General features: G+C 44.8%; 1 protein-coding gene across 3 annotated transcripts in view; it reads left to right on the plus strand.

The window, feature by feature from the left end:
• Positions 1-27,370, plus strand: part of LOC138259318 (transcription elongation factor SPT5) — a 377,499-nt gene that overhangs the window by 50,858 nt on the left and 299,271 nt on the right. For 2 of the 3 annotated variants that reach the window (XM_069206951.1, XM_069206952.1), the window contains exons 2-7: positions 5,560-5,664; positions 8,989-9,250; positions 9,660-9,728; positions 23,235-23,246; positions 24,299-24,368; positions 26,779-26,847. In XM_069206951.1, coding sequence (XP_069063052.1) covers positions 5,584-5,664; positions 8,989-9,250; positions 9,660-9,728; positions 23,235-23,246; positions 24,299-24,368; positions 26,779-26,847 — 563 coding nt within the window. In that variant the 5' untranslated portion in view covers positions 5,560-5,583. Of the gene's footprint in view, positions 1-5,559; positions 5,665-8,988; positions 9,251-9,659; positions 9,747-23,234; positions 23,247-24,298; positions 24,369-26,778; positions 26,848-27,370 lie in introns of all 3 variants that reach the window. The other variant, XM_069206950.1, reaches the window with a different exon arrangement.

Below are 27,370 nucleotides of genomic sequence, written 5' to 3' on the forward strand. Positions count from 1 at the left end.
CTGGCATATACTTCAATGGAGTGATGGTGATGCAGGATGTTGAAAGATGCCCTATGGCTGTGTGTCAGCCTTCTTGGAGGTAATCCTCAATCCTTGGGTAAGGTGGGGTGACTTTGGCCACAGGGGTCTTAGTCGTTGAAGTCCTCTTTGAGCCAGTAGAAGTCCAACAGCAGCAGGGTTACTGATCTCGGGTCATAGCTGCCAGCAGTATCCTTTGGTGATGGCTAGTGTATGTCTTCGAGGACCAATTCACCCTCTGGCTACTATCCCTGGTCTGGGAAACATGGGTGCAACTTTTAAGTCCTGAGCGGAGGTCTTCTTGACTGCATTTCAGCAGTCAGCAATGATTATTTGCAAGTGGCTACTGACCAGCCAGGACAGGTGAGTGATGCTGTATGTATTTAACCACTGACTCCATGTTTGACCATCGACTCCATTTTGTGAGAGTGATTTCCATTTTGTACCCTGCTACATGTGCAGGGCAGCGCAAGTACAAAACATGTTTTTCGCTTCACCATGCTGGAATATATTCGTATGGGATGCAGACTAGATATGAGTTCACAGGGCTGAGAATGTCTTATCAGAGGAATGTGCAGTTCTGCCTAAAAAATAAAAAAAAAAGCATTGGGAGCCTGACAAACTCAATGAAGTACAGCCAGCGTTTAATTTCATAACCGAGAGGAGGGTGTTCTAGAATGCGGTCCTTGAGCTTGTTTAAGGTATAAAAGACTGGGAGACTTGGTGCTAAGACATGAACTCACCTGTGGAGCAGGCATGATGCCCTGGATCTCTTGATCCCATTCATGGGCGGGGGAAGGGTGGTCTTCTGCCTTGGCTGATCAAGGGGTTCCTCCAGTTTGGCTGGTGAGGGTGATGGTGCCTACCCCCATGGTGATGCATTTTAACTTTTGATTATTTAGTTTACACATATTAATAATGCTCTATTGATGCATTGAACATTATCTTCCGTGAATGCTTAACTTCTCCGATTATTATTTTATATACACGTGTTTTATTTCACTTGAAATATATGCTCATTTACATATAATTGTGTGCTTTGTGTGTGCTTTTATTTGGCATCTGAGAAGTGCCTTAATAAATTCAATATTTAGACTAAGAGTGCTGCATTCTTTTGTATTGTGTCCTCTTAGTTCACGTAAGAACAGTATAGGGTGTCTTCAACTTTTATGGTGCTGGAATGTGGGGAGGGTATGGAGTTACAACTGACCCTTCAAATCACTAATTTGGTCTGGGGCGTGGGAGCGACTTTTCCACAAACCACAAACCGGGCACAGTCCTCTTTGTACTAGCTCAAGAAGCAGCAGGTGTGGTCAAGTGGTTGGTGCAGCCTCTCTTTTTAGGCCCGGGATTCAACAGGGCAGTTTTTCTTCGGTCCTCTCTCCAGTCCAGATGTGATCAGAGGTTCAGGGTGACATATGTATGCCCAGAAAGTGACCTGTGAGGATGATGCGTTCACTAGTCAGTGGGCTACCAGCATCTTTCCCGCCCCGTGATGACGGCAGGCTATGAGTGGCATCTAGCAATTCTAGAATGCACGAATCTGCCCGCTCTCAAGATGTCTGAACCCTTCCTGGGATGTTAGGAGCCTGGTAGCACACTCTAGAGGTGCAGCTACTTGTGGGCTACAAATCAACAGAAAGAACGATTTTGCAACTGATTTTCCCCTGTCTGTTTCTGCTGCCATCCCATCCACATGGACAAGGGGCAGCTCTACTCGAATTTGCCCAGCAAAGGAGGCAACCCCCCCCCCCCCCTTTGAAGCTCACATTTTGGGCCAGCACCCTGGTTAGCATCCTGCGAGGGTGAGTTAACACCTTGCTCTGTGGCAGGCCTCTATTGATCCTGGGAGGTGTTCACATTACTCCTGAGGAGGGCCGAAGCATGCCTGGTGGGCAGCAACCGTGAAAGGCCACTGATACACTGGACAACAGTGTCAACTTTATAAGAGTTCCTTTTCTTAAATGTGGTATTGAATTCAACTTGGGCATTGTCAGGTTTATCACCACAATTAATTTGGTACCCTGAAGAATTTGATTGTTTAACTGTTATGACATATTAATGTATGTCCCACCTAATAACATACAGCTCCCTGTCTTACGGCTCCATAGGCCTTCCTTCGGATAGACTATACTGTTAAGGTAATTGGTGGTGTAGGAAGTTGGCTCTGTATGCACTATTTCAAAGTAAGGAATAGTATGCACAGAGTCCAAGGGTTCCCCTTAGAGGTGAGATAGTGGCAAAAAGAGATAATACTAATGCTCTATTTTGTGGTAGTGTGGTCGAGCAGTAGGCTTATCAAAGGAGTAGTGTTAAGCATTTGTTGTACATACACACAGGCAATAAATGAGGAACACACACTCAGAGACAATTCCAGGCCAATAGGTTTTTGTATAGAAAAATATCTTTTCTTAGTTTATTTTAAGAACCACAGGTTCACATTCTACATGTAATACTTTGCATGAAAGGTATTGCAGGTAAGTACTTTAGGAACTTTGAATAATCACAATAGCATATATACTTTTCAAATAAAACACATATAGCTATTTTAAAACTAGACAGTGCAATTTTCACAGTTCCTAGGGGAGGTAAGTAATTGTTAGTTCTTGCAGGTAAGTAAACCACCTACGGGGTTCAAGTTTGGGTCCAAGGTAGCCCACCGTTGGGGATTCAGAGCAACCCCAAAGTTACCACACCAGCAGCTCAGGGCCGGTCAGGTGCAGAGGTCAAAGTGGTGCCCAAAACGCATAGGCTTCAATGGAGAAGGGGGTGCCCCGGTTTCAGTCTGCCAGCAGGTAAGTACCTGTGTCTTCGGAGGGCAGACCAGGGGGGTTTTGTAGGGCACCGGGGGGGACACAAGTTACCACAGGAAGTACACCCTCAGCAGCACGGGGGCGGCCGGGTGCAGTGTGCCAACACATGTCGGGTTTGTAATAGGAATCAATGGGAGACCAAGGGGTCTCTTCAGCGATGCAGGCAAGGGGGGGGGGCTCCTCGGGGTAGCCACCACCTGGGCACGGGAGAGGGCCTCCTGGGGGTCACTCCTGCACTGGAGTTCCGATCCTTCAGGTCATGGGGGCTGCGGGTGCAGGGTCTTTTCCAGGCGTCGGGATCTTAGAGTCAGGCAGTCGCGGTCAGGGGGAGCCTCGGGATTCCCTCTGCAGGCGTTGCTGTGGGGGCTCAGGGGGGACAACTTTGGTTACTCACAGTCTTGGAGTCGCCGGAGGGTCCTCCCTGAGGTGTTGTTTCTCCACCAGTCGAGTCGGGGTCGCCGGGTGCAGGGTTGCAAGTCCCACGCTTCTGGCGGGAAACGCTGTTGTCTTTAAGTTGCTCCTTTAGAAACAAAGTTGCAGTCTTGGGTGAACAGGGCCGCTGTTCTCTGGAGTTTCTTGGTCCTTTTAGAGCAGGGCAGTCCTCTGAGGATTCAGAGGTCGCTGTTCCTGGGAAAGTGTCGCTGGAGCAGTTTTCTTCCAAAGGGGGAAGACAGGCCGGTAGAGCTGGGGCCAAGGCAGTTGGTGTCTCTGTCTTCTCTGCAGGGTTTTCAGCTCAGCAGTCCTCTTCTTCTTAGGTTGCAGGAATCTGGGTTCCTAGGTTCTGGTGAGCCCTTAAATACCAAATTTAAGGGCGTGTTTAGGTCTGGGGGTTAGTAGCCAATGGCTACTAGCCCTGAGGGTGGGTACACCCTCTTTGTGCCTCCTCCCAAGGGGAGGGGGTCACATTTCTATCCCTGTTGGGGGAATCCTCCATCTGCAAGATGGAGGATTTCTAAAAGTTAGTCACCTCAGCTCAGGACACCTTAGGGGCTGTCCTGACTGGCCAGTGACTCCTCCTTGTTATTCTCATTATTTCCTCCGGCCTTGCCGCCAAAAGTGGGGCCGTGGCCGGAGGGGGCGGGCAACTCCACTAGCTGGAGTGCCCTGTGGTGCTGGAACAAATGGGGTGAGCCTTTGAGGCTCACCGCCAGGTGTTACAGCTCCTGCCTGGGGCAGGTGACAGCATCTCCACCCAGTGCAGGCTTTGTTACTAGCCACAGAGTGACAAAGGCACTCTCCCCATGTGGCCAGCAACATGTCTCGAGTGTGGCAGGCTGCTAAAACCAGTCAGCCTGCACGGGTAGTCGGTTAAGGTTTCAGGGGGCACCTCTAAGGTGCCCTCTGGGGTGTATTTTACAATAAAATGTACACTGGCATCAGTGTGCATTTATTGTGCTGAGAAGTTTGATACCAAACTTCCCAGTTTTCAGTGTAGCCATTATGGTGCTGTGGAGTGTGTGCATGACAGACTCCCAGACCATATACTCTTATGGCTACCCTGCACTTACAATGTCTAAGGTTTTGCTTAGACACTGTAGGGGCACAGTGCTCATGCACTGGTGCCCTCACCTATGGTATAGTGCACCCTACCTTAGGGCTGTAAGGCCTGCTAGAGGGGTGACTTATCTATACTGCATAGGCAGTGTGAGGTTGGCATGGCACCCTGAGGGGAGTGCCATGTCGACTTACTCGTTTTGTCCTCACCAGCACACACAAGCTGGCAAGCAGTGTGTCTGTGCTGAGTGAGGGGTCTCCAGGGTGGCATAAGATATGCTGCAGCCCTTAGAGACCTTCCCTGGCATCAGGGCCCTTGGTACCAGGGGTACCAGTTACAAGGGACTTACCTGGATGCCAGGGTGTGCCAATTGTGTAAACAAAGGTACAGGTTAGGGAAAGAACACTGGTGCTGGGGGCCTGGTTAGCAGGCCTCCGCACAGTTTCAAATCAAAACATAGCATCAGCAAAGGCAAAAAGTCAGGGGGTAACCATGCCAAGGAGGCATTTCCTTACAGGTGGCTTTGCCATTGGTTTAAAACTGCTCTTCCAGGCTGCAGTGGCAGGCTGGGAGCCATTTTATACTTTTTCACTTGCAGGATGGTGCAATCAGTGCCGCAGCCCTGGGTGGACACTAACTTGCATGCCCTAGGTACCCCTCATACCATAAACTAGGGACTTACAATTGTCAGCTTATGCCAGTTAGGGGTAGCCAATTCAACATACTTCGTATGGGGTTAAAATTCTGGCACTGAGGTCTGGTTAGCAGGCCTCAGTGCACTCTGTGTTGAAAGACGAGCGGCATCAGTCCAAAAGTTTGGTGGTGATCATGCAAAAAGGATGCATTTCCTTACAGCAATCCTTTATTCAATCTCTCTGTGGCTGTGCATTAATTTTGTTCAGTTTTCTGTCATGATGTTGCCCCTGTTCAATTGGCTGTTTTTTTTTTTTGGGGTTTTTTTTTCTGCTCACCCTTGTTTATCGGTAGGTCCTTCTTCAGATGCTGCTATTATTTTTCTTAGAATACTTGGTGCTTTAAAACTACTCCTTGTGTCAATTGTATGTATTTTATAAACTCCTTGATCGTTCTTGGGGATGTGGAAAATTGGACCTTGATATCAGGCAGTCGCTTTATTTATCTGATTGACAAACATAATAGTTTGTATAAAATGTTACTCTGTAGGTTTTTGTGACTGTATGCTAAATATACAACTTTTTTCTTCTTTTTTTTCAGGCAGGACAAAGATAATTTTTGAAGATGTCGGACAGCGAGGACAGTAACTTTTCTGAGGAGGAAAGTGAGCAGAGTAGTGAGCCAGAGGACGCAGAGGAGAATGAGGTTGGTCTGTTGTGGATGAAGAGCAAATTGGGAATTTGGAATTGTGGGCGAATATGTTCATTGATATTACAGAAAGGGTGAGTAAACTGCTGCAAGAGTTTGAGTTAAAGAAAGCTGCTGCCACTTTAGACTCACCCACCCCATAATCCATTAACCACATTGATCCTCGCTGTTTACAGGACTGGTTGGCTTTGACTTGATTTCTTTTCTCTAGGCTTAAGATGTTATCTACTCTCTGTTATTGGGTCGAGCTAGACAGCGCTTGCGCTGTCTCTCAGAGACCTGCTGTATATAGTTTGTTGGCTTACAGCCCGCCCACTGCTTTTAATTTGTTTGTATCAGTATCTTTTAAAAATCCGTGCTTCAAAGTGGTTATTTGTTCTGGTTTGTCCATCCATTTCGTTGTTTGTCCCCCTCCGATGGAGCAGGACCCCCATCACTTGTACTCTTGCACTTGGCCCATTTTCTTTATTGGCTCAGGAACATTTATTTTTTTTAAAGAGCTTTTCACACATGCGTTTGTGTGTTTCCCTTGATCAGCGTGGTGCCCTTTTTATGGCCACCACGCTTCATCTTTCAGCATGATGGCGGCTGCTTTGGGAGGCCGTGCCCCCCCCCCCCCCCCTTTTTTTTTTTTTTTTTTTTCCTGCACACTTGCTTGCATCAGGTTACAGGAGCTGCTGCTGTTACTGCCGGTGAGGTAATTAGTGAGAGCTGCCAGGCTCTTAAAGCTATGGCGTGATATGGTTATGGTAGATAGATTGGGTTTAGCGAATTTCAACTTAAACAGGTTTGATTCACCATTGCAAGTACTGTCTTGTCTTCTCTGACACTCATACCTGGCCTGAAAGGGCCCTGCTGTTGCCACTGCTTAGACACTGGCTCGTACAGAGCCTTTAATCACCCAAATATGCTGAGCATGGAAGGCTGCGCAGCCAAGGTTAAGCAGATGGAGGTGGTGTTAGTGTATTGTAACACTTCCTGTGTGATTAGCAGGTCTGCAGTTGCAGTTGTGTTACAGCAGGAGGGGACATTTGTACAGCATCTTCGGCAAAAGTTGACACCTTCTGGACAGTATGGTAAAGTCAGATTGAAAATATCCGTGAGCCCTTGGGATCCTGAATATAAATTTGATATCTGACACTTTTATTCAATGTACGTTGAGGCTGCTGCTGAAGTAAAGAACCCACCTGGTGCACTAATTTAATGGATGAGGACAGACCTATAGACAATAATTGATTCTTTATGATTCTCTATGTTCGGGATTCAACACGTGATACAAATGGCACTTAATACCAGGTTTTCCATTTCTAAATGGGGGTTTGCTTGCACATTTGATGTTTTCAAAACCAAAAAATGTGTGTCCTGATGATAATTATTGGGTATTTTCAGTAGTTTAAAACCAGCAGGGCCTTAAATGCTGATTTTTATGCTAATGGTACAGATTTAATTGTGCCTGGTAATTACTGGGTGCATACGTTAATTGCCTGGTGTGATAAACTCTTATTCAAAATTAATTGCACCCCTATCGCAAACGCGTTTGTACAGGAGCAATTAATTACGAGGGCACCCATAAACTATGCCTTACTGGCAGGCTATAATGTCAGCTGTGAGATAGCGTAGGTATTTCCTGCTTTCAAGTCCGCAGAAGAGCCCCCTGTGCATATAGTATGCTGGGAGGAGCGGTCTTTAACACTGGATTGCCCCATATGTGAACTTGGTGCGCTCAGACCAAGAACAGTGGAAGGGGAGCACAGGTGATGAATACGTGTGGCAGAGCCGGGCCTTTGTAGTGCACTTAATACCTCAACTGCAAGCTGTGTGCAACTAATTTGCCTTGCTTCGAGTGAGGGCGGACACCAGAAGTCCCTAGATCAGCAGATGCCGCGCTTAGAAAAGTGAGCACCCAGTGTTTATTTTGTTTGGAGCTTGCTCACTGTTTTATAAATATCCTGCTACACTAGCACCTCCAAGCCGGTATTTAGGAGCCCTCAAAACTCCAGTGCTCTCGTCCCCTATCCATTTATTGCTGCATGGCAGGTTCTGCCATTTATCGTTGCGATGCCTTCACCTCCAATCAATCCCTCTGACCATATGTAAATAAGATATGGCATGCCCCTTTTGATTTCAAAGTTCTGTGCAATTACTTCAGTCTGTCACTAGCCGGTGATCTGGATCTAGATTATCCCATTGTAATCTGCTAATCTCCGGTTTGAATTCTACCACAAGGGACAAAACTTTGCTCCTTCTAAGGCCAATATAAAGAGCACCATTCAGTTGGCAACTCTGCGGTTACAAGTGCTACGTAAGATGTATAATATTTACAAGTCCTGCAAGTGGCAGAGGTGTGCTGTGCAAGTGCTGGTAATGATCTGTTTATTATTTCAGTTGATATTCTTAAACCAACCCAGAATAAATAAGAGAAAATCCTTTGTTTGCTATTTTCCGGGGCCTTTTGTCATCAATAAGTGTGTTATTAGGATCACTTGTAGTAATGGGAAGCATGCTATTGCAAAGTGCACCAGGGGAACAAATTATTAGCACTTCCCACAGAGAGCAGCTTGAATCGTGCACTCTAAGCAAATGAAAGTCTGTGGATTGTATAGGAAACAGCAGGGCAGCTTCACTGGTTCGCTTCATTCTGTTTTGCTGCATAAAAAGACTGTTGTATGTTGGAGTGACACACAAGCACCTTCCTCCCCCACACCCAAAACCCATTCTAGACCCAAGGTATTTTTAAGGTCTCTGGTTTTTGACAGCACAGCTGATGCCACTCCATAACGCACCATACCATTCAACTCTACACCAGTTCATAACAGTACACTCTTCTCCACTTTAGAACACTTCACTCACCAGTAACTTTTACCCATACTGAATAGCAGCCACACATATGTACAACATATCTAAAACATATTGGCAAAGCCATAGGCAAGACCTATTGGCTGAGCCAAAGCTTGTTTTTTTACTACGTTAAACCAGAATAGATTGAATTGAACTGCACGTTCAGAAACCATAAATAGTGAGAATAGCTTTGTGAAAGATTTATTAGCCAAGGGAAATATGTGGGAGAACATGACTGGTGTGAAAAGTGAAAGATTAGTACGATCCTGATATTGGTGAGGAAGCTGATCAGTTATGGCACTAAGGGAGAAGAGAAACCACCTGAAATAGATGTAGATATTCAGCTTCAGAAGGATAGAGATAATGTAGTGTGGAGTTCAGAAAAGAAAGGCCAGGGGGTATATACATTTAATGTTTCCTATGACTAGTTCGAATGAGTATAAGTGGATGTGACAGATTGCTGTACCTTGTTTTCTTTCATAGCCAGAGGCAGAGGAGGAACCGCGAGTGAGCCCTGCTGGCAGTGACAAAGCAGATGAAGAGGAAGCTGAGGAAAATGACGATGAAGCAGAAGAGGCTGATGAAGCAGAAGAGGCTGATGAAGCTGAAGAGGGAGATGAGCCAGAGGAGGGTGCCGAAGAAGCTGAGGAAGAGGATGATTATGATGAAGAGGACGAGGAGGATGATGACAATGACCGACCACGAAAAAAACCTCGGCATGGAGGATTTATCTTGGATGAAGCCGGTATTGCTCCAGACAGTGACCTGTGCCTCTGTCTTCTCAAATATTTTAATCTGTCATTGAGATTCACACCTGAGGCCAACCAAAACCCCACCCTGGGTTAAAGCGGCATTTTAAGTGAATGGGTGATGGAGATGTCATGAGTTTTATTAATGAATTGAAACTTTAGGTAAATGAGAATCACAGAACCCAGACTGCCCTTGCATATTGACCCACTATTAGTAATTTTAGGGGCCCTTCAGTGAACCCCAGAATTGTAGATTCCAGGTTAATATTGCTAGTTTATCTGGGTCTAATGGGTCACTGCAAAATGTTTTAGGCTTGTGGAATTTCTCATCTGATTAAAAACATTTCTGGTTTGCTTGTTCCCGTTTTTGTACCTGAAAATACAACTTTGTGTTTCTTTTTGCAGATGTGGATGATGAGTATGACGATGACGAAGATCAGTGGGATGGCGAGACGGAGCAGATTATCGGCAAAGGTGAGAACACCTCATCTGGTACCCTGCTATCTGAGGACACAGTATGGGTGGGTGGGATATTGGAGGATGTTTTTGATTGCTAAAACACTTTGTGAGGGGAAAAACATTCCTAAACTGTTGTAAGTGATCTGCTTGTTGATCCCATAACATTGTTTACTGATCACATCAGGATTGAAACTTTGTTTAAATTTGGTGGCCTATAACTGCTGAAGTCACCCTGATTTAACTTGTGTTTGGTATATTTTTTTTATTAGGCAGTGATCAAACTATGTAAAGGTATTTTTAAGAAATGGCATTTGAATATTGAGACCAGAGGTGTTACTGCCAACCTGCAGCTCCTTGCAATTAAATGTGAAGCATTCACTCTGAACCAAACAAAAACAGTCCTAACGTGCAGCATTTTCATTTTCTGAATAATGATTGCATCTTTACACATTAAGTGCTAAAACACAAATGCACTGTGGATGCTTTGTGATTTTTTGATTCAGGTGTTTTATAATCTTCATTCCTGGGCCCTGTAGGCTTGGGTTAGAACTTGAATGTTCCCAAACAAAATAGTGTGACCTAATTGCTAGTAAGGTGGTATTAAAAAAAAAAAAAGAAAATGGCAAATGTAAAATGTCAGAAGCTTCAGAAATCACAATAATACTTTAAAAGCAAAATGTGAACAGAGTGAGACGAGGATATGACTGGCTTGTGTATCCCACTTACAGTGCTTATCATAATGGTCTATCACAGAATGTATCCACTTCAGATACATATATATGAGCACAGCGTGGTGTTTCCTGGGAAACGACTAATTCTAATTTTATAGACCCTCAACATAAAAAGTCAGTTCCACCGTCCTCTTAATCCTTAAGGCTTTATGAGTACGTAAGTAAGCAACATTTTTTTTTTGGTAAGCCTGACTAACAAGTGAACATGTATATTAGAAGCACCTAGATACAGGCAGCTTATACTGTCCTTGGAAACTGTAATACGTTTCATACTTCAGATTCCAACCCACACTATATCAGGAAAGTTTACATTGAGCTGTTGAAAACATCACGTCATGGGTGAAGCGGCTACAGAAACCTGCTTCACATATTGGTATGAAAGAACTAATGGTGTTGTGGTGTTTCTTTTGTCTGTATTGTAAGCAAGCCACATAGCTTGACTTTGACAGTGCTTCATTTGTTTAGTTTTTCCTGGAGACGGACAAAGGATATGGGCCTAAAGAAAAGATTCCTTGAAATGTTCATATTTGTAGATCATTGTAATTTTATTAAATATCACATTTGTCTGAAAGAATCACTACATGGGGGAGCATGAACACCAAGCACCCATTCTGTGGCAGAATTGAACTTGTAGTGTAGGTACCTTAGCAAAGACATGTTTCTCAAATAAAACAAGCACTGTGTAAGAGACCCTAAGAACGTTTTAAGGAACCACCTTTATGAAACAAACATTGGCAAAGCCAGTAGGAAGCACTTTAAAAGGTGAGTGCTCAGTTATTGGCTTTGTCATTGCTCATTCACATTGGCATGAGCAAAAAGAAGAAAAAAAATCCAAAATGAAAGAGAAAAAAATGTATATATGTATGGGTGAGCGTTTTACAATGGAGTTTTTCTGATAAATATTTATGCACATGTATCCTGGCGCACCAGTGGCTATTTTCGGATATTTGTTGTCACTTGAATTGCTAAAATGCAAATCAAAAAATAGCTTCATGATGGGTAGCAATGGAAGGATACAACTCACCCTATCAGAATGTTAAGGAATCTGTGCTCCAGGGTGAGGCAAAAGCAAGGATAGGCGTGTAAGCCAACAAATAGGGGACCAGGGCATCCAAAAACCCCACAAAAATAGAAGCCAATTTGTGGCTGGAGGCTGCAAGAAAGAGCGCAGCGAGCCTCTTAACAATACTCATGATTTCCGCAATGCGCACCCCTATGATGCCCTGCAATGGCATTTCTCAACATGTTCTTGTTTCTGTGTGTCCCAAGTGAGTAGTAGGGGACCACCAGTGCTGTATGATGGATATGTGGGTGCTGCAGGAAGTGGTTCTGGAAAAACTTGCCTTATGTCTAAGAGCCTATTAAAGACATAATCTCTAGAGGTTTGTCCTGTTTTTAAGCGCTCCCAGAGCTGGACATTTTGCTCTTGGGCCTTGGAGTGTAGGGGACCCCTTGTGATTGGTCTTATGGCTGTATTTTGTTGTCTATAGGAAGTGAAGAAAGATCCATGCACATGTTGTTTTTGAATGAAAATGCTTTCTTGGCAACCACTGCAATCCTTATATTTTTTTATGGATTCCATTTGAATATGATTATTGTGCTGATTGGTTTTAGTGGTGACACTCTGGTAAATCACAACAAATAGTTATTCTTATTAAGGGACTGACACCCTGACAAAGCCATTAGGCCTGCTGTAGGAAGCTGGCTCTTTATATAGTGGACCCAAAAAAGGTACACCGTGTAAAGAATCCTGGCAAACCCCAAAGGAATTACAGAGGTACCAATGACACCACCAAATGCTCTCTTTTGTGGTAGTGTGGGTGAGCAATTAGGCATACCAGAGGGTATTGCTAAGCATGTATTTCACACATAACTGCAGTAAATGAGTGTAGGAAGTTGGCTCTGTATGTGCTATTTCAAAGTAAGGAATAGCATGCACAGAGTCCAAGGGTTCCCCTTAGAGGTAAAATAGTGGTAAAAATAGATAATACTAATGCTCTATTTTGTGGTAGTGTGGTCGAGCAGTAGGCTTATCCAAGGAGTAGTGTTAAGCATTTGTTGTACATACCCATAGACAATAAATGAGGTACACACACTCAGAGACAAATCCAGCCAATAGGTTTTTATATAGAAAAATATCTTTTCTTAGTTTATTTTAAGAACCACAGGTTCAAATTCTACATGTAATATCTCATTCGAAAGGTATTGCAGGTAAGTACTTTAGGAACTTCAAATCATCAAAATTGCATGTATACTTTTCAAGTTATTCACAAATAGCTGTTTTAAAAGTGGACACTTAGTGCAATTTTCACAGTTCCTAGGGGAGGTAAGTTTTTGTTAGTTTTACCAGGTAAGTAAGACACTTACAGGGTTCAGTTTTTGGTCCAAGGTAGCCCACCGTTGGGGGTTCAGAGCAACCCCAAAGTCACCACACCAGCAGCTCAGGGCCGGTCAGGTGCAGAGTTCAAAGTGGTGTCCAAAACACATAGGCTAGAAGGGAGAGAAGGGGGTGCCCCGGTTCCGGTCTGCTTGCAGGTAAGTACCCGCGTCTTCGGAGGGCAGACCAGGGGGGTTTTGTAGGGCACCGGGGGGGACACAAGCCCACACAGAAATTTCACCCTCAGCTGCGCGGGGGCGGCCGGGTGCAGTGTAGAAACAAGCGTCGGGTTGGCAATGTTAGTCTATGAGAGATCTCGGGATCTCTTCAGCGCTGCAGGCAGGCAAGGGGGGGGTTCCTCGGGGAAACCTCCACTTGGGCAAGGGAGAGGGACTCCTGGGGGTCACTTCTCCAGTGAAAGTCCGGTCCTTCAGGTCCTGGGGGCTGCGGGTGCAGGGTCTCTCCCAGGTGTCGGGACTTAGGATTCAAAGAGTCGCGGTCAGGGGAAGCCTCGGGATTCCCTCTGCAGGCGGCGCTGTGGGGGCTCAGGGGGGACAGGTTTTGGTACTCACAGTATCAGAGTAGTCCTGGGGTCCCTCCTGAGGTGTCGGATCTCCACCAGCCGAGTCGGGGTCGCCGGGTGCAGTGTTGCAAGTCTCACGCTTCTTGCGGGGAGCTTGCAGGGTTCTTTCAAGGCTGCTGGAAACAAAGTTGCAGCCTTTCTTGGAGCAGGTCCGCTGTCCTCGGGAGTTTCTTGTCTTTTCGAAGCAGGGGCAGTCCTCAGAGGATGTCGAGGTCGCTGGTCCCTCTGGAAGGCGTCGCTGGAGCAGGATCTTTGGAAGGCAGGAGACAGGCCGGTGAGTTTCTGGAGCCAAGGCAGTTGTCGTCTTCTGGTCTTCCGCTGCAGGGGTTTTCAGCTAGGCAGTCCTTCTTCTTGTAGTTGCAGGAATCTAATTTTCTAGGGTTCAGGGTAGCCCTTAAATACTAAATTTAAGGGCGTGTTTAGGTCTGGGGGGTTAGTAGCCAATGGCTACTAGCCCTGAGGGTGGGTACACCCTCTTTGTGCCTCCTCCCAAGGGGAGGGGGTCACAATCCTAACCCTATTGGGGGAATCCTCCATCTGCAAGATGGAGGATTTCTAAAAGTCAGAGTCACCTCAGCTCAGGACACCTTAGGGGCTGTCCTGACTGGCCAGTGACTCCTCCTTGTTGCTTTCTTTGTTTCCTCCAGCCTTGCCGCCAAAAGTGGGGGCCGTGGCCGGAGGGGGCGGGCAACTCCACTAAGCTGGAGTGCCCTGCTGGGCTGTGACAAAGGGGTGAGCCTTTGAGGCTCACCGCCAGGTGTCACAGTTCCTGCCTGGGGGAGGTGTTAGCATCTCCACCCAGTGCAGGCTTTGTTACTGGCCTCAGAGTGACAAAGGCACTCTCCCCATGGGGCCAGCAACATGTCTCTGGTGTGGCAGGCTGCTGGAACTAGTCAGCCTACACAGACAGTCGGTTAAGTTTCAGGGGGCACCTCTAAGGTGCCCTCTGGGGTGTATTTTGCAATAAAATGTACACTGGCATCAGTGTGCATTTATTGTGCTGAGAAGTTTGATACCAAACTTCCCAGTTTTCAGTGTAGCCATTATGGTGCTGTGGAGTTCGTGTTTGACAGACTCCCAGACCATATACTCTTATGGCTACCCTGCACTTACAATGTCTAAGGTTTTGTTTAGACACTGTAGGGGTACCATGCTCATGCACTGGTACCCTCACCTATGGTATAGTGCACCCTGCCTTAGGGCTGTAAGGCCTGCTAGAGGGGTGTCTTACCTATACTGCATAGGCAGTGAGAGGCTGGCATGGCACCCTGAGGGGAGTGCCATGTCGACTTACTCGTTTTGTCCTCACTAGCACACACAAGCTGGCAAGCAGTGTGTCTGTGCTGAGTGAGAGGTCTCCAGGGTGGCATAAGACATGCTGTAGCCCTTAGAGACCTTCCTTGGCATCAGGGCCCTTGGTACTAGAAGTACCAGTTACAAGGGACTTATCTGAATGCCAGGGTGTGCCAATTGTGGATACAATGGTACATTTTAGGTGAAGGAACACTGGTGCTGGGGCCTGGTTAGCAGGGTCCCAGCACACTTCTCAGTCAAGTCAGCATCAGTATCAGGCAAAAAGTGGGGGGTAACTGCAACAGGGAGCCATTTCTTTACAATGAGATTATATGAATTTAGATACCAAGATCATCAGAATCAGGTAAGTATTTCTTGAGTTATGAATTTTTACATTTTTTAAAAAAGTTGGCACCTCATTTTTTGGGTGCGGTAATGTTATCCTATGGGGAAAAACATGAACTGCGTTTGGGCCCTTAACAGCAACTTACGGGGCTGTTCTCTGGGACTTACGGTTAATATGGGGCAAGGTCCAAGGCCACACCAACAGTTCACCTCGGTAGGCTTTAGGGTGTCCGGGTGCAGAGGTGTTTTAGGGTGCCGGGTGTCCCATTCAATTCAATGGGGAACGGTCTAGTCTGGAAGAGGCTGCAAGCTGGGACTGAGAAGACCAGTCCAAGGAAACCCACTGGTGGACTCGACCCTTGAGGTCCTCTGGCATGTAGGAACGCCGTTGGTCCACTTCTCCTCTGGCTGTGGGGTTCTAGTGTAGTAGTGCCTTTTGGCATCGGATCTGGTGCTGAAGTCACTCGCAGTTGGAGAGGGCCTGCAGAAAGAGGCTACAAGCGGCAACTGGAAGTCGAGTCTGGCAGAACCAACAAGTGGGCTCAAGTCTCACAATGCTAATGGACTTGAGGACACCTTTGGTCCTCTTCTCCTTGGGCCTAGGCGGCAGGGTGCAGAGATGCCATGAGGCGTTGAGTTTCTGTCACTGGAGGCACTCCCAGTAGAGTAGGGCCTGCACAGAGGCCTCAGTGGTGACTGGGAGTACAGTCTTGGCAAACCCAAGGATGGACTTAGCCTTGGAGGGTCTCAAGACCCCTTTGGCACCGTCACCTCCCTCGGACTCGGGCTGTGGGGTGCAGAGGCACTTTGAGGTGTCAGGGAGGAGGTCAAAGGTTCTCTCTTTTTCTTGGTTTCTGCTGAAGAGAGGCAAACAGGACAGCCTGGCCACTCATAACGTGTTTCTCATTGCCCCTGAAGTTCCTCGATGTGCAGGTTGGTTTTCCTTAGAGTTGGTGACTGTTCTGGACACAAGAAGCCTTGGCAGCTGCAAGAGGGTCCAGTACCCCAAGTATTGCTCTTGCTTTTTTTGGTGCCTGCAGCTGCAGGGGAGTAGCTCCTCTACTTCAAGAGTTTCTTTGGCTGTTGGCAAAGCACTGGCAGCCCTCCACTTTCTTGGATTCTGCACAGCGGAAGGACGAGTCAGTTACTCCACAAGGGTCAGGTGCAGCAGCCATGCTGGCATAGTTGACGCTAAGTCAGTCGTGGTCCGCGGTTCTCTGGTCAGCAGTCTTTTTGGTCACTCCTTCTTTTGTGTCCATCGAAATCTGAAGTCCTGGTATCTGGGGTTCCCCTAAATACTCAGTTTAGGAGCATTAAGGGGACTATGGGAAAGTAGCCAATGGGCTACTTACCCCTTGAGGTCCCTGCCCCCTAGGTGACCGCTTTCTGTGGGAAGGGGGCATCACCCCATCGTATAATTCCACCACACACAAGCTGGTGGAATTCCTTATTTTGTTTTCCTTTCAGGCTGGTCACCCTAGAGGTGTATCCAGCCAGCAAATGCAACATGCCTCATGCATAGCTGATTTTCCTGCCTGTCCAGGTGCCAAGAGGGCCCCTGTCCGGAGGTGGTCATCCTCTCATCTCTGAGGGAAGCTAGGTTGATATATCAAAGGTGGTGGGCTCCTTGAAGCTCCCTGCCTTAGAATGCTAATTTACAGGTCATCTTGTTGGAAGAGGTGTATAACACCTACTTCGAGAGCAGGCTTTGTTCCCGACCGGCCGAGAGCATGGGCTCTCCACCTGGGGGTCAGAAACTAGTCTGGTGGCAGGCTGGTTAGAACTGGGTGCATGTATTAAGAAATCCAACCTGGAATCAGTGTGTTTTTATTAATATGAGGTGTTTGATACCAAACACCATAGGTTTCAGTGAAGCCATTATGTAGCTGGGAAACTCTTTTTGACCAGTGCCCTGTGCATACCTTTAGATGGCTTCCCTGTTCACTTGTACTGTCAGTATTTGAACTGGTCAGCCCAGGGGTATATCTGCTCACACAGATATGTCCTCACATGTAAAATAATGCATCCTGCTTTAAGGCCTGCTGTAGGGGTGACTTACAAATATTACATGCAGCAAAAAAAAACTGTTTCCTACACCGGCCTTATACATTTGTGGGGACACCTTAACAAAGCCACTCACTCCCTTATATTGTGATGTTGCATCTGGTATCGGTGCTCACTAGAGATGTAATGTAAAATGAGGCTGTCACCAAAGGCATTTTCCATCTGTAGGAAGCTGGGTTCTGGTTGCAGTACCAGGTACTCGGGCCCAGTGTTCCTTCCCCAAAACAAGAGACCTGATTACTTTATCCCCAAGTGGCCAGGCCCTGTAGCACCTCTGTGAGTCCCTAGTAAATGGTAACCTGGTACCTAGGGCATAGGTAATAAAGAGGGTCCCTAAGAGTTGCAGCATAGCTTGTGCCACTCTAAGGGACTCAGCACCCAACTCATGCAGCCTGCATGACAAGGTGCTCTAAAAAGTGAAGACATGACACACACTTATATGTAATGTCCCTTAAACACTGCAGGTAATATTTGTAAGTCGCCCCTACAGCAGGCCTTACAGCTTTAAGGCAGTGGGCATTATATTACGTGTGTGGATATGCCCCTCTATGCCTGTCGATTCGTAGACCTAGTAGGTGTGCAGTGAAGCCATTTTAAGTACATGTGCTGCACACTAGTCAATACAAGTTCCCCGGCTACATGATGGCTGCACTGAAACTAGGGATGTTTGCTCTCAAACATTTCGTATTAATAAATCCTTACTGATTGCATTGATGGATTTATTATTACGTGCATGCAGAGTGCTCCTTAGAGATTCCCCCCAACCAGAAAACCTACCAACTGCTGGTGAGCTCTCTGGCTAGGTCTAGCCAGCCAGCCAGCCTGCCAACAACAGACGAGAATATGCCCCACCAAGGGTGAGGGCATTTGTCCTCTGGAGGTCAGAAACCAAGCCTGCCCTAGCCGGGGTACTAACATACCCCTCATGACCCACAAATATGTATTCCAAGGCAGGGAGCTTCCAAGAAGCCCACCGCTTTTGGTATTCAGAACTGGGTCTCATCAGAGGATGCCGCCGCAGCTACATCTTGGGGGGAGGGGGGTGTAGTGACCCCAAGGGTAAGTAGCCCATTGGCTACTACCCTTCACTCCCATTAACGCCCCATAAATTGAGTATTTAGGGGACCCCCTGATACCAGCAAAACAGATCTGCGCTGGATAGAAAAGGAGTGGTGGACAAAAAGCCTGCTGAACCTGAGAACCGAGGAGCACAACTGACTTGGCGCTAGCCCTGCTTGCCTGCACGGTGCACCTGACCCTCGCAGAGCAACAGACCTGTCCTGCAACTGCAGAATCAAAGAACCTGAGAGAGCTGCCCGTGCTTCATGAATTGCCAAGGAACTGCTTACCTGCATCAGCAGGCAACCAAAAAAGAACTAAATGGACTGGGACTGCCAAAAACCTGATACCAGACATTGCCACTGCACCCATAGCCGCCTAGCCCGAGCTGAAGTGGGCCAACTGTGTAGCCAGTGTGGTTCCCCAGGCCCTCCAGAGACGAAGCACACCTTGAGTGCACCCACTGTGGACTTAATAGCATCTGGAGCCTGTTTCTGCAGATCCCTGGTAACAGTGAGTGACCAGGAGACAAAGAACCGATGCCCCAAGACACCTCTGTATCCCTTTGCCCTGGACTGAGGAGAAGAGAACCAGGGGTGTCCCCCATGTCTCCGAGCCCCGTGAGACCTGAGACCAGTTGTTGGCTTGGTTGGACTAGGCCCCCAGTGCAGGCCTGCGGACTGTTTCTCCTCCCCTCCCCACCCCCCTGCAACCTCGAGGAACTGCAGCACCGAACCTGATGCCAGAAGACACCACTGCACCCAGGTCCCACCGCCTGAGGAGAAGTGGATCAACTGTATCCCCACTTGCTGTAAGACCTCTAGGGTCGAGCCCCCCCGTGAGTTCCCCTGAACTGACCTTCCAGTCTTACCCTACAGCAACTTTATGAGCAGACCGATCCCCATAGACCTACACGGGGCACCCAACACTTAACTGCACCTAGCCACCCCAGTACTGCCTGAGGTGACCTGTTGGTGTGGTCTTGGACCTTGCCCTGTACTTACCTTAAATCCAGGAGAATGGTCCCATAATAGCTGTACTATAGCTGTATGGAGTGCTTGTTCTTCCTCCATAGGATAACATTACAGAATTTGAAAAACGCACACTCAGCTTTTTAAAAACTCAAATTCCTAACTCGAAAAGTACTCGCCTGATTCTGGCGATCTTGGTATCAAAGTTTATATAGAAGTATGTGTTGTTTTTATAAATTGGGTTGGATTTCTTTATTGAGTGTATGTCTCACTGTGTGAGTGTGTGCCTTACATGCTAAGCACTACCCTCTGATATGCCTAACTGCTCGACCACACTACCACAAAAGAGAGCATTTAGGATGTCATTTGTGCCTCTGTGATACCTCTTGCGTTTGCTTGTGCTGTTTGCACAGTGTACCTCATTTTGGTCCACTATATAAAAAGCCAGCTTCCTGCACCATCTACCTGGCATATATATTGTAATTGAATGCACAGCATTTAGCAGTGTGTGTAATGATAAAAGTACTTTTCCTTTTTAAAAGAAAATGTACTAACTGGAGAATAATTTGAGTTGGTTGGTTTCTGCCTGCTAATTGAGATTGTTAGCCCACACCACCTCCCTCTGAGTGGGAATTGGGCTCCTCTGTTGCACTTCCCTGAGAAAGTTGAGTGCTAAAATGGGATCCTTGGTCCCTTGTAAAAAAAACAATTTTGGATCTATTACTTTTGAAAGACTCCTTTTTTTTCGCAGCAAATAATTTCCTTTTTGCAGCAGCAATAGGTTGTCAGGAGTATTCATGAGAACTTTATAGTTTCCATTAGCATATTAGGGCAGCATGTGATGGGAAAAGTAACACCAGCAGGTATATTACTTTTAGAATTGGGTTGAAGAGGTGCTTATGGTAGAGGATTTCATTGTTCAAAATCTGAGGTCTAGCCACTTGTCTTAAAATACTTTCTGATCAAATGTTTTGATTGATACCTTCAGTGATGGTATATTTCACTACATGAAGGCAGAATGGTACTACTTGGTCAACAAGACATTTGCAGTAGACATTATTTTGAGACCTTGACGAATGCCAATTTAGAAAAAACCCTTGTTTTTAGGATATGCATTAACACCCCCACAGTTGGCCCTCTAAAGGCAGTTTAGTCAATAAACAGATCAAAGACTGAATTAGTGGTTAGGGCAGGGCAGAAGAAATGCTGCCTTTTTGATCTGACATGGATGTTGGTAATTTTTGCTACTTCACCTAGGTCAGGGTTGGAGACTGCCGACCTTACTAGAACCTCTTTAAGTAACTACTATGATCCCTACTAATTTGTAGTCTCTAAATCAGGGAAATGTTGTCCCTATAGTTGCTTTTTGGCTGAATCAGCATTGTATAGGGTCGGAAATAGACATTAGTTGAGTTGCCTATCCACCTGGGTAAGAATATCCCAAAAGCTAGGTGAATGAAAAGGTAGGTCTTGTAGCTAGGTATTCCAAGACTTTGTAACTGTACAGAGAAATGTCCCAGACTTTACAGCTTTCTAAAATGCAGGCATCTGTTTAGCTTCTATTGAAACACTTGCTCCTCTTGTCGGATGCACAACTTCACTAATTAACAAACCACTTCCAAAACCATCTGAACTCTTAATTTGTGCTATACAAAGCATAGCCCTTTGATCCTCTGGTATGAAGGGTCATTTCTTTTTGGCATAAATGAATCTCTGTATGAAGAGTCATTTCTGTATGACTTCAATGGAACTCTTAAATCTCTTCATGGAAAACAAATGGAAGATGTCATCTGAATAACACTTCATTCCTAATAATAAAAAAAAAAAGTCTCCACAGCTGAGAGTGCCTAAAGACTATTTTTTCTGAAAGCTGCTAAAATAGCTACTTTAAAAAAAAAAAGCCTTCCAAGTACTCCTGTTGTATTTTTTTTTTTTTTTTTTTTGTAGGCAAACAAGGATGTCCATAAAAGGCATCAGGGTGCGAAACGTTATCAAGACAATTTCATAAAGAAATGCATAATATGTGCTGGGGTGTTTTTGCTTTTTTCACTAATGACTGAGTTGACAAAAATCTCGAACGCATTTCTTAGTTCAAAGAAGACATTTATTATTTCACCACGAGGTTCCTAAAAGGAGATTAGCATGTTGAAAGCACACCTTTAAAAATAGTCACAGCAATGAAAGGAAAACATTCCAAAATGATTCTCCACTGCAATATTTACAGAAAATACATGTATTTATGTTAGAATGCAAAGCAAATAATGAATTAAAAATGCATCACCGTAGGGCCTGCCAGGTTCTTCATCTTTCTCATGCCAGCAAGACGATGACCCTGTTCGACTGCGAAAGAGATCTCTACCCTCACGGGAAAGATATCAGGCATCCGACGTCTAGAAACCTGATTGAGGCCACTGACTCTCACTGTTGGACTTGGTCTTTTTATATCTTAAAAAACCAAAAGGAGCTTTCTGGAAAAAAAATCCCTCATTTCGCGATTCAAACATGCTGGCTAGTTTAGGTATGCTTTGAAAATAACACGTTGTGGTTTGGCCACAATCCCAAGGTGTCAAATCAAAACGAGGCCTTTCCCTGCCGTCTGAGTACGTCCTTATCAACCAAAGCCTTTGGTGAGAACAAGCACGAAAAAAAAGACAGAATGCACAGTTTACAATGTGGAAAATCACGGGCAGCCTTTAACATGGCAGTGTCTAATGCTACGATAAAGTCAATAGGCAGAATGAGTCTAAGGCTAAACTGAACACAAAATGTAATCTGTAACAGGTGAACACTGGACAGCTAATCCAGGTGCAAAGTGGTGCAACACAGTCAGTGGTTAAAACACATTTAACTACAGGTGTATGGTGTTTCAATCGCCCATGCCAACCATTGTCTCTGGTAACTTTTGTCCCTTTGTGTCAGCTTCTTCCTGCAAGTAAGTAGTAGACCCACATGCTCTGTGGTACCCCCCCCCCCCTCCCCCCACCACCCCCCCCCCCCCCAAAAAAAAATGCTATTTTTGGAAAATGTCTAACTGATCAATGATGAGGAACATTGGCTGAGGAGTATCTAGAAAATATACTGCCCATAACTTCTCATTTGTCTGGCCGAGAGAGAGCAAATGTTTAGTTATAAACACTTATCAGATTCCTCTGTAAAACACATTTGTCCACAGAGATGTGGCAGTATCTTTTGTGCTCGTGAAGTTTTCTCAACCCTAGATTTTCAAGTGTTTCCAGTCTTAGTTCCTGCCAGGCATAACGTTTGTCACCTGAAAGCACCTAGCAGAGACCTTTTAATGCCCCCCCCTATGGGATACCGAGTTTTACCCTTGGGGAGATTGTGGATAAGAACACTGTTAAAATTCTTTGCTTTAGGAAATAATCCATGCAAATTCCTGTTTGTTAGAAACGTGTTAATGAAATTGACACAAGTTGCATGACCATACCGAAAGGATACATGCATGGATACAAGACCCCAGTCCTTTCCTTTTTTTAAATTTTTTATTTTGATATTCAAAGGCTTTATCCAAGACAGTTTATTTTCCTTGTGCCCTTTTGTATGATATTTATTGGCCTTCCAAATGACCTCTACATTTCTGTTCTGTTTAGCTTAGTCATGCTTCTCTCTTGACTACTTCAAAATGGTGTATTAACTGTTAGGTCCAGATGAACAAAGTTACTTTACGTGGCCCTGAAGCCATTGATAGCATTTTTAGTGTTCATAAGTTTGTTCTTCCAGTTTATAAAGGACTGCCTTTGTTGATTTCTGGTGAATTACTACAAGCTTTTCCTCAATGCATGTGCTTCTTGTGAGTGATTGCTTTCCTACCAGCCAAGCAGTTGGATTTTATGGATCATCTCTTGGTGGGTGGCTACAAGCAGCTGGGTGTGGTGGCCAGTGTGCCTCTCCAGCAAGTGTACCTTTCCGTGAGAGTACCAGCTTTTAGTTTTTAACATTTCATTCATTCACGCTACTGTGTGCTCTGTTTTTAATTTCTGCCCTTCCCGTTTTCTATCCTCCTGTTCACCCTGTGGTTGGTTTTGCTGCCATTGTTTCGTTCATGCTGTCGTGTCTTTACGCCGCCTCCACCACGAGCAGAAGAGATCGAGGGTGAGTACATGTTGCTTTCTCATCTTCCAATCATGCTGCACTACCAGCACCCAGCCTACTTACAGTGCTGTATTTCTGAGTGAGAGCGTGCAGGAGGGTCACTGGTCAAGGGGTTTCACCTTTCCAAGGTCTTGAAGACCCTAAGTGTGAGCCCAAGAAAGCAAACTGAATTCTGTGTGCACTGCACTCGTGCTGATTGTTAATACAGATCACAAATCTGCAATTCAAGAAACTTCTGGAAATTGCATGTTTATGGATTAGAATTTCACTGTAAATAATACATGTGTCGAATCAGGGCAAATATATTTTCTGACTAACATTGGGGGATACTCTTCAAATGAGTGCCAGTACAGGGCATCTTGTCTCTTTGGGAATTATTGATTCAAAGTTTAAAGCATTCCATCATCTGAAACTTTGATTTTTTTTTTTTTTTTTTTTTGCATTATGTGGCTGTAGTGTACTAAATGCGTAAATATTTTTGATGGAAAAAGTCCGAAATTGTATGATATTGTAAAACCTGTAATGTTGTGGCGTATGGGCCTTTCTGCCTGTGCTTTCTGGCATAGTGGGTTTCAAATTTAAGTGAGTTGAGAAACTGCCCATTCTCCCAGCTTCAGTTGGCCAAAGACTCATTGGGAAGAATCTTTGCAAACAGTCTCCGAACTAATGGCCATCTTAAGCAATGTGTGCTGTTAGCACTGGGCTTTGAGTTGTCAGATTTTTTTACAAGCCTGGACTGGCTGCAGCCCATTGTCTTCTTTTTGATTGTCTAGATTTACCGTTAAGGTTATGTCACATGCAAGGCTATTGTGCCATGCTACATCGCCAGCTGTCTCCCCACCTGCTCCCCTTTTTCAGTGTGTGCAGCACCAGGCATTCACCCTTATGTGCTCAGGAACTGAGAAGCCCACTGCTCCGTCTTCAAAAATAAATAAGTGAAGTAGCGTGGAAGGCTATCAGTGAATAATAAGTTGATGTTTGGACCATTACCAAAAACTCTGCTGAATGGGTGATTGTTGCCTGTTAAAACCTGCATTGTATCTTTGTTGCAGCCTCCAACATTGATAATGCCATGGTGAATGAGGATCGGTCCGGGGCTCGCAGGCTGCAGAATGTATGGAGGTATGACTTCCTCACTATATGCTCAGTCTATTTTCAGTCCGTGGGGTGACAATCATGTGACATCTAGGTCCGCAATAAGTGAGCATTTGTACTAGGCCACAGTTAGTGCATTAGTTTTATATCAATTTTTCCCCTATTAAACCATATTTGGGTGTCTCGGTGAGTCTGCTTTTAAGTGCAGAACTAAAGAGCCATTCAGACTTTTGCCATGAAAAATGTAGGAACCAACTTTGTATTCAAAATGCAAAATGTGCCTGTCTGTGCACTAAATTGTTACCTGAGAATTAACTATTACTTTCTAATACCACAAGTGAACGTGAGCCTCCTTTATTTTTGATTACAGTTCTTGTTGTTCTCAGATCTTACTCCAGTCATCTCAGCTTAGACAACATTTATGTTGTCATATTTTAGTCCAGTGTTAACTATATTTATCGATACTTTTATTGATTGTGAGCTAATGTTTTTTGCAGCTCTTCTTTTATGGGGTATCTTTCATAAACCTAACCACCCTGGAGAGATGGGCTGCCAGGTTGAGTGGTTATACTTAGGCCTTCATTACCAGTAGCCTGGTTAATTCTGAAATATCGAAATTGAGGATTTTGGTGGCTAATACTACATGCCAGCAGTTTTCCACCAATACATTTTGGTAGGAGAAAATTGTTGAAATTTATCATGGGGAGAAGAAGGGAATAAATGGTGATTACTGTAATTCTGATTTGCTATGTTAAAAAAAAAATCTGCTTGTTTGTACTCATTATTGGGAGCAAACTCATAGTGGGGTGTTATTTATCATATCTGAAAAATTCCACCCAGTGGAGTCAACTTTTATTGGGTCCGATAAATATCGCATCACCTTGTTCAAACTAATTCCGTTTTTCATTTTTTTTTTTTTTTTTTTTTTTTTTTTTTTTAACATGAAAGACCTATTGTGACCTTTAAGTAATTGTTAGTTTAATGTCTAGTTGCCAAAAGGTTTCTTTCTTAGGTGTAAATTTGTTTTTATGGGGAGTGTGGAATGGCATTAAACAGTAAGGGCACTTGTAGTTACTGAAACCACCTCCAGGAATAGGTTGCTGGCCCTCATGCAGTTTATATCTTTGCATAAACAGATGTGGGAAAAGCTGTAATAACTGGTTTGTAGGTGGACTACACTCCTTGCTCCCTATACCTCATCTCCCTCATTGTACTTATCACTGCATCATGCACCTTTAATTTACAGTAGCCAAGCATGTTGTCAGAAATATTTCCTTCTGGGAATAGTGTGCATACACAATACTTCATTTAATTAGCTGTTGACCGTGGCCTTTTTCAGTATTACAAATCTATCACCCTCTAGTTTTCTTTGTTTCAATGCAGGTGAATGGTATGTTGTCCTCTTAGCTAAATACTGTGGGACCCCCCTCTCTTCGTAATTGCTGAGGAGCTGTGTGGGAATGACTTGTGTCTAAACCACATTTTTACCTAGACAAAAACTTCGTTATTGTATATGACATCTTGTGATTTTCGTTATTAAATTCTAGACCTAAGGCAATCCCCTTACGTTAGGTCTCAAAACCATAGCAATTCTGTCAAAAGATCTATTAACTTGTCCAAAGTATATTTTTCTTTTTTTTTCCTTTTTTTTGCTCTAACGCCCACTTCTTTCTGTGCCGAATGGTTGCTTCCCTCTTTTGCTATGTACCCATTTCATATCGGTCTTCCATCTCACTCCATCTTATTCCCTATAATCCAGTTTTGTAAACTAAGTGTACTCCTGCCCTGTGGTTTTGCCTACAGCCAAGCTTACATATTGAGAGGTGAAAACAAATGCCCCTACATCTGGAACTCTATCCACCTTACCCTACGTTGTTCATCTGACTCTTTAGTTATGTATGTGCAACTTTTTTGCTAGTACTATGCTGTTCAGATCATCAGCAACTGCTTAATCTTGTTATTAATGATAGCACTGAAATATTTGTTTCCAATTCTTTACCCGTCCGGTGCTTAAAGTTAGTACTTGGTGTTTGCTTTTCCTGACATTTGTTCTGTTAGGTGCCAGTTTGTTCTTGATTTTAGGTGTGTGAATCTCAGTGTATGAAAATCTGGAGGATGTATTCTCTATTTTCGCATCATACTGCAGAGCTTTACCTTAGTTTGGGCTTCCCATCTGGAAATCTAGAACAAATGGAAACCTCCATCTGTTTGTATTTCCTGTTTTGTTATTTCTGTGGTCTTTGAAAAAGTATTAAAGAGCAGTCTGGCAAGTGTTCGCAGGTTGCCTATTTAATAAAAAATCCAAATATTCATCATCTTGATTGGAAAAAAAACGAAAGAACTGCATTTTTAGGTGCAAAATATGTACATCTGAGCCGTTTCTTTTTCACTCATGCTGTTCACTGACTACTTGCATGTGCTTTGTTTCCCCTATCAGGGACCAACGGGAAGAGGAGCTGGCAGATTATTACATGAAGAAATATGCAAAGTCCTCAGCAGGAGAACAGTGAGTACTGGTGTGGAGTAGTGCTGCTTATAGCGTTTTTGTATGGCTCCTATTGAACTCTATTCTTTAGGTGCCATTCAGCATCATGTGATTGTCTTCAGTGATTGTTTTTACCTTTCTCTAAAAATGGCTTCTACCAGCACAGCGTCTCTTGATAGCAACTGTCTATACTGGTCCATATCCAGCTTTCTGTTATTGCTTACATTGATCCAGTCCACTAACAGCTCAATCAGAGGAATATTTGTTAGGTGATTGAGACAACCTGCTTGACATGACCTAGGGTTTATCGATCATGACTCTGGTGCGTGAGTGTCTTTAACTAGGAAGAGACTAGTTAGGTATCCATCTCCTTAACGTAGACATGAAGGTTGCTGTTCCTAATTCATCTGAGTAATGGAACTTTGACCTGACACCCAAAGCATCAGGCTATTCACAGGTGTTCCTGGCAGTGAAACTCTAGATTACTTCCCTCGTCAGAGACGTCCTAGTGAAATCCACAGTAATAGGGCAATCTCATTACCTG

The sequence above is a fragment of the Pleurodeles waltl genome, chromosome 9 (genome assembly GCF_031143425.1).
Source record: "Pleurodeles waltl isolate 20211129_DDA chromosome 9, aPleWal1.hap1.20221129, whole genome shotgun sequence".
In the NCBI taxonomy this organism is placed as follows: Eukaryota; Metazoa; Chordata; class Amphibia; order Caudata; family Salamandridae; genus Pleurodeles; species Pleurodeles waltl.